A 7,849-nucleotide genomic window follows, 5' to 3' on the forward strand; every position below is an offset into this window, starting at 1 on the left:
TATACAACTATGGAGGGGCCCTGTCCATCCTGACATGAGACTGAAAACAAAAGAGAGTGTGTTTGTGTGTGTGTGTGTGTGTGTGCACATGTATTGTAGGGGGAGGGCTGGATGTGGGGTCAGTTGTCAAGCGATTGTGAGTCCGTGAAAGGCCATGTCCATCATCTTGACTGACAACCACACACGTTTTTGTCTCGCATGGTTTCTCACATGCACATACAAACACACACACACACACAGGTCAGTATTGATGTGAAACGAAGGCATTTTGACATTTTTAACCACCCAGCCCTTCAGATGAGTGTGTGTGTGTGTGTGTGTCTCCTAGCCGTATATACTCCACGAAGTAAAACACATCGATCTTTGATGGTGATCCGTGGCTAGACCTGTGTGAGTGTGCGCCGATGTGTGCACGTTGGTGTGTGTATTTGTCATGTGGTTGACATGTTGACAGGTCCACTCCACCCCTTACTTCTCCCAGCTGCCATCTGATGAGGTTGAGTGATTTTCAATGGGTTTTCAGGAGACGCCAGATTGTGGATGTGCTGGGAAACGGAGGCGCTGGGAGAGCTGATAAGACTTTTGAAAAATGACAAAAGTGAACATTTTTTGGAGGGCACAAAGAAAAGGAATTCTAGCCCTTTCACCCTGATATGTTGCCATTTGTCAGTGAAAACAGTGGGAAACCCGAAACAAAGACACACAACAGGAGAGATAGCTCGATACAAAGCTGGCGGGGGCTTCATAGGGGACCGCGATGCGCTTTCTCTGGGCACTGTAAGGAGGGTAGATGGAGCATTTTGAAGACATTTGAGGCAGTGAAAGTGGGCTACAGGGAAGGCATGAAAGGGTGAAGGGCAAAGAGGGAGGACGGGAGGGAGGAGTTCTGGGCAGAAAATGAGGGAGGAGAGAGGGCATAGGAAGGGTCAGATTTATTTCCTGTGCGCTGTGGATCTTGATGATGGTCCTCTCCAGGGTCACTCTGGGCTCTGGCTATGCAGACATCCTCAAGGGAGAAGGCCAATAGGTCTCCAAGCAAACCTCTGCAAGCACCAGTGTGTGTGCACATTCTTTTGCTCGTATGTGTTTGTGTGTGTGTGTGTGTGTGTGTGTGTGTGTGTGTGTGTGTGTGTGCGAGGGGTCAGAGAGTTGGTCACCATCTGCTTTAAGGTCTTCAGTTCTATTTCACATCAGAGCGAGGTGGGACTAAAAACCCAGATTCAATTTAATTGAGTCTACATTGAAGTTTGAGTCACAGTAACTTTTTAACATTTTTCAAAAAAAATTTGGCATTCAGCCAGTGCAGCACGGTGGCTCAGTGGTTAGCACTGTCACCTCACAGCAAGAAGGACCTGCGTCTGTGGGGAATTTGCATGGATTTCCTTCCCCATTCCAAAGACATTCAAGTCAGGTCGATTGGAGAGCTGGTGTTTCCCTTAGGTGTGAATGTGAGTGCGACTGAATCCCAGTGTGCGGGCTGATCCCTCACAGACTTGTTTACATTGCCTGAAGTGCTCAGTATGTTTACGGGAGCTCATAAGCTTGGGAGCATGGGTTTAAGAGAACTTAAAAGGACATAATATAAGAAAGTCTCCACCGGCTTGAAGCAATAAATGTCATCAGGAAAGCTCTAGGCTGCATTAATGACTACATTAATGTCAAATTATAACAAATGAGAGAAGAAATTCTTTATAATGCCTACCCTTGATTTACCACCTCTGACATTTTTGTTTCAACCTAATTATAGCATGTATGTGTTTTACTTTGCTGAACAAGAAGAAAGGTCTAGAAAAGTCTGCATAATAATGTATGAAAAATTAAACATTAAAGCCCACAGACATACTAGTTTCTGACAAAAGCCATCCACCAGTGAATCAAGTCAGCAGAACAATCATGTCCACTGTATCTGTTATGAACTTAAGTATTGTCAACCCATAAATAGGTACGGTGACTTCAAATAATTGGGGTTAAATTGAGGCTTGGTGAAGGGTCCATGAAACGGCCACGTTCACAGTGTGTCAGTTTGTGGTAATTGGAATAATTTCAAATTAGTTTGAGAAGAGGCGCCTCTAAATTAAAATACTAAAACAGATGAAGGCATTCAGCTGGGTTACCTAAAGGATAAGGCTGGTGTAGCCCTATATTTTCTTATTGTAAGCAAATCCCATGAAAAGACCAAAACCAGTGTGTTAGTCTGTCTCTCAATACTTTTTTTTGACAATACTTTCTGGCTATACTATCTCAGGCCCAAAATCTGATCTATACATTCATTCCTACTGAAAACATACATCTTTGAAAAAAGGTCAAAACTGCCATTGTTACAGTACTGTCTCCAGTCCAGTCCAACCACCACCTGACGATAAGCCTCACAGCACTCTGAGGCAGAACAACATTTAAAATAACTAAATAAATAAAACGTTTATTAAATGATCTCAATTACTTTATGATTTGAAACAGCAGCACAAATTGCTTCATCTCTCAACTAATCTCCTCTTTCAATCTTTTTACAGCGTCTCCTCACCCAAACCATGTGGGGCGAGCATGTCTAAAGCTGAAGGTGTATGTCAGACCTCCAGGTAAGTCACACTTTAACTACACACTCACACACACACTCACACACAGGCAAAGGTCTAGATTGGCTATCAAAGTAAAAATTAGTGGGGAATAAGAGGTCTGATGGAATGCCCCGGCAACACTCTCTGCTCTGATTCACAGACCAGCCAGGCAACACTTTAACACCTTTACTCACACACACATTCACACATACAAGCTCACACAAGTGTGCGCAGGCGCGCATGCACGCAGGCACAAAGTGGCATACGCACTTCACATCAGATCACATCACATCACACTGGGTGTGAGGGAGACCTTCTGTCCTTGTAGAAAGAGAACAGAGCAGGCTGAAAGTGCTCTCTAAAAATGTTACCGAGCCTCCGCATCACTCTACTGGCTGGATTTGTTCATAAGAAACAAGAGAGCAATCTAATAATAACCATCGCATACTCTAGAAGTCTAATCTAATAATAGACACTTCGTATTTCTTAATAAAATTCCCATTACGCCTCAGCCTTGTGGTAAATGATGAAGCGCGACTTGCTCGCCACATAATACCCAGTTTGTTATACAGCATGCAACCTGATAAGATATACTCTTTTGAAAATAGCTCCCTCATAGATCCGCAAAGACAGGATGCAGTGCTCACTAGAGTATGTAGTTCTACCGTAAAGTAACTCCACAGAGTGTCGACATACATAGGGAGCAGGTTACAGCGGCCATTACACTACACTTGCGTTATCTTGAAGATCTACCTGTATGTCTTTTCAAAGGCGGATTCTACCTCATGAGTTTTCCGGCTAAGCCCGACTAAAGAATCAAACCTGGGTAGTAACGCGTCTCCCTAGATAATGACACGGCTTTGAAGATCTTCGTACAAGGATGAGAGTCGGCCTTCGCAGCTTTTCCAGACTGAGATCATTCCATCTATCGCTAAGAGGGGGAAGGAATTTCTCTCCTCCTCCATAATTACTGAAACAACATACGTTCTTTTATTCTGTCATTGCGGCGGCTCCTCGTTGATTTCTGCTTTTTTTGCTGCTCTTAAAGTAATCTGTCTGACATTGCAACTTCCATCTCATCTGTGAAATACTGTCACCAGAGTGAGCTGTGAGCGGTTGCACATATGTGTGAATGTCTGTGTGTGTGTGTCAGCTGCTCCAGATTCTGAGTCTCTGTGATTAAACTGTAATTAGGTTGGTTAAACCCCCTGCAGAGCTCAGTTGCTGTCGTCTTCTCCACCTCCCTCTTTCCTCTCCTCATCCCTCGTCTTCTCCCTGCCTTTCCTTGGCTTTTGAATTGTGAGAGTTTTGTGGTTTGTCGCTCACTTTCCACATTTTTTCCCTGGTGATAATTCCACTTGTCTACCCGTCTTCTTTCCAGAAATCCTCTCCCTCCTTCATCCAGTTTGTTTTAGATTGTCTTGTCTTTGTGTCAGTCTGTGTGTGTCCCTCTCGGTTCAGATGTTTTGTCGTTTCTCTCTTCTTTCCGTTTCAGATGGGTCGGGATATGATTCACCAGAGCCCTTCCTCACTGATGGAGGTCCATGCTGGAGGCCAGGGTCCATGGTCCTGTTTGCTGTTCTGGCCTCACTGCTCCTGGGTCTCTTCTCCTGGCTGTGAACCCTCTCCCCGTCCTGGAGCTCCCACCCAGGGTCGCTGGGCTGGGCTGGCTGTCCCTCTAAATCCACCACCCCTCAGGGAAGCCCTCTGTCTCCGTCCCCCCCCCCCCCCCCCCTTCCCCTTCTCTCCCACCTCCACCTCTATACGACCACCAACCACCCCCACTGCCAGCCCCCTCCATTGCCCAGCATTGGACACTGCTCCCCGGACTGGCTGAGAGGGTTGGGTCTTGAGCTGTCTGGGAAGCTGCGCTTCATCTCTGATGCAGCTGAAAAACACAAGGGAAATGTCTCTGCACTCATATCAGGGGGTCCTTTTGATTTGTCTATTGACTCTTGGCCACTGATGGGGTAGATGTAGCCGAGGCTATGATTAAACTTGTCGTTCCAGTGCAATTCCTATCATCCAATCACGGCAGGATGCATTAAGCGATAGGCCTGGATGCACAAAAATTGGATTTTTCTCACATTGCTATCCCATCGTCAAACCAAGAATTGGAAGTGGCCAAGCTTGCATTGTAATTGGAATTCTATACTACCTGGACCAGTTCCAACTGCAAGGAGAATGAGAGCAAACGTAGAGAAGGAGAGAAGAAAAGTGACCCGGCCGGTGCAGAAAAGGAAAACAATGCGAGCACAGATTTAAATAAATACGACCGTATCGGAAATGTAATGTTATATGTGTTGATATTTTCAGACACGGTGTAGATTCACAGCAATGTGATACAAAAATCCTACAGTTTTGATTTTTGTTTTGTTTTTTTCTATGAGAAGCTAAGATACCACATTCTAATGACAATTATAATCATAGGCTGTTTCAGCGGGAGGGTGGGGTGTGTGTAGGGGGGTGTTCTGGGTGGGTTGGGTGAGGTGTATATTTTCAGGTGGGATGTGTTCTGTCTTATTCGTGTTTCTAAACAAAGCATTTATCACAGCCTGGCCAGCACGGGCGTCTTCGGCACTGTCTAATGTCGACTGGGTCGGGTGACTTTTGGAACCATGACTTTCTCATGTATGAATGTACCACTGGTCACCCACCTCTTTGTCTTTCTGTATTATTATGACTGTGGTCACTTACAGTACCTTCTCTAGGACTGGCAAGGTTGAACGGGTTCGGGGGATTTGGAGGGATGGTGGGTGCCGGGGGCAGGAGGAGAGCGAAGCAAGGATGAATGGAGGACAGGTGACAAAAGGAGGCGACACTCAAGTTGCATGACCACTGTGAAACCTTCAGATCAATCTCGTTTGTAATGATGATATATTTTTTCATGGGGAAAATCAGAAACACCCTGCTACCGCTCTCTTGCTCTCCCTGAGACTTTTTTTTTCAGACATCAAAAGGAAAAAAAAATCCAGCCTCTCTCCTCACACTGTTTCTCCTGTCTGGCTTTCGGTCGTTGATGGATTAGCTTGGGCCGGGAGATAAATGGACCCGCAGGGTGAAACTGACTGGAAATCAGCCCTCAGAGCCCAGGCCAGATCACAATGGACATAAATACTGACTGAAACTGGTCCTGGGTCTGAGAGTTAAACCAATAAGGGAAGCGCATAGACTGTGGCAAATGAGGCGAGGTGTGTGTGTGGGGTAGCATCACAAAAACACACATGCGCATGCACACACACACACACACACACATATACATGCACACGCACACAGTCTTTGATAACGGGACAGGTCCTCTGAGATTTTGGGAGCATTCGTGGACGTGACTATAAAGGGAACAGCGCAAAGAGAGAGGGAGCAGAGGAAGGAGAGAGAGTTTGTGTGTATCATGGGACCGAGTCTTCTTTAATGTTGGGATGTGAACCTAATGAGTAAGCACTGTGAACACACACATACATACACACATGACGACCAGTGTACAGATACACACACACACACACACGTACAGACATATGTAGAAAAGCACATGCAGATCTAGACATTTACAAAAACATGGCATGCACATACACACATGTACAAAGACACACACACACACACACACAAGAAAACACAAACAAGGGGAAGCACTTCCTTCCCTGTTTCATCTTATTTTTGTAGCATTTAAAATCACTGTTTATTACTCCTGTGTGGGATGCAGTGATGGGGTATAGCCTGTGGAAGATTAAAAAAATGTGTTTTCTCTTCTTCTATTCCACTGATGCTGTCCTTCTATCGTTCTTCTCTGGTTTGTGATCCATGGTTGGTAGTGGTAGGATGCCTCCAGGTCTGAGCGTCATGTATGAGTTTGTCTCCTTTTCTGTTTGTGGTGTTTTTTTGTGGGAGCTGACCTCAGTCATTAAAGTCAGTCAGTCAAAAGTAAACACAGAAGTCAGAGCAAGGAGAGAAACACACAAATAAAGATTGTCTTTTTGTCTACTCGGAAAACTAAATGAGTGGAATTTCTTCAGTGGAAATGTGAATTAATTTTCATTTGATGGGTTTTTTTTCCCCCCCAAAGGACAGATGATTGTATTCATGTATTAAACTGCACCTGGGTCTTTATTTTGCCCGGTCTATCTTCCTCTGACGTCAAAGTCTTGGGACGGTGAGCGTTGAGCTCTGCCAGTCAAAGCATGAAATTATTCAGATGAAATCACCCACTCCAATCTTCAGCTGTTTCTCCCTCAGCGATGTGACAGCTAATCTGAACTGCTGACAGCATGGAGACTGAATAGCTTGATAGACTTTCCTCCCTTGTTTCCATCAGATTCACAGCAGTGTGGCCTTCCAGTGATGGGAAGCAACCAAGTGCATTTACTCAAGTACTGTACTTATGTACAATTTTCTTGTACATGTACTTTACTTGAGTGTTTTCATGGTCTGCTACTTTATACTTCTGCACCACGACATATTGTGCTTTCTACTCCAATCCACCATGTTATAGCGATAGTTACTTTCATATTTAAAAAGAAAAACACGTAATCAAAGTCATAATATCACCAAAAAAGAGTTTATGCTTGGCTGAGGTTTCACAGTTGATGTATAGATAATACGCCCTTATCTTATGCAGTAGTTCAATGGCACCTAACTGGAGAAAAGGTGCCTACAGCTGTTTTTGTTGATGCGCCCAACTTCCTAAAATTTGCATAGCAGTAGTTAATGAAAATGTGCATTCATTTGGTGTTGTTTTCTGCCGATTTGGGGAAATTTGGTTATTTAAATGAATGGTTGAGGCCTGAAGTAGTTAGTTATCGAAGATTTCATTAAAAAAAAAACAAAGATTAGAAAAAAAGCCCAAAAAATGTATGCATATTTTTGCAGGAGAACTTTTTTTTTTTTGTATTTTTTATGTCAAAATCATTTAACAACCTCTCAAATTTACTCATGACCCTTTGGAGGGGGCCCGACCCCTAGTTTGGGAAGCACTGGACTGTACATAAAGTGGTTAAAACTAGCTCCACCAGCTTCAACAGTAAAATGCTACTTACACATTGATCACGCATTGTATTAACAACCTATTAATGTGATGTATAATGATAGACCACTCAAAGGCCATTTTCCTACAGAACATGTCCTAGAAAAAGACATGGAACCATTTCATGCTGGTGATGCCTAAAGGATAAATATCAAAAAAAAAAAAAAAAGAATCTGAAATGTTTCCTCTAATCTTTGAGCTCAGCGGGTTTTCTCTAGATCGGACATGAATAGACAGATGGACAATAGACACTTCCTCCCCAGCGGGCTTGTATGGG

At 44.0% G+C, this 7,849-nt stretch overlaps 1 protein-coding gene across 2 annotated transcripts in view; it reads left to right on the forward strand.

The window, feature by feature from the left end:
• Positions 1-7,216, forward strand: part of efna2a (ephrin-A2a) — a 71,332-nt gene extending 64,116 nt beyond the window's left edge. Inside the window, exons 3-4 of one of the 2 annotated variants that reach the window (XM_031847055.1) lie at positions 2,511-2,576; positions 4,051-7,216. In XM_031847055.1, coding sequence (XP_031702915.1) covers positions 2,511-2,576; positions 4,051-4,175 — 191 coding nt within the window. In that variant the 3' untranslated portion in view covers positions 4,176-7,216. The remainder of the gene's footprint in view (positions 1-2,510; positions 2,577-4,050) is intronic. The other variant, XM_031847057.1, reaches the window with a different exon arrangement.
• Positions 7,217-7,849: the final 633 nt, after the last annotated feature.

This window comes from Anarrhichthys ocellatus, unplaced genomic scaffold, assembly GCF_004355925.1.
Source record: "Anarrhichthys ocellatus isolate YVR2014 unplaced genomic scaffold, GSC_Weel_1.0 scaffold7, whole genome shotgun sequence".
Classification (NCBI taxonomy): Eukaryota; Metazoa; Chordata; class Actinopteri; order Perciformes; family Anarhichadidae; genus Anarrhichthys; species Anarrhichthys ocellatus.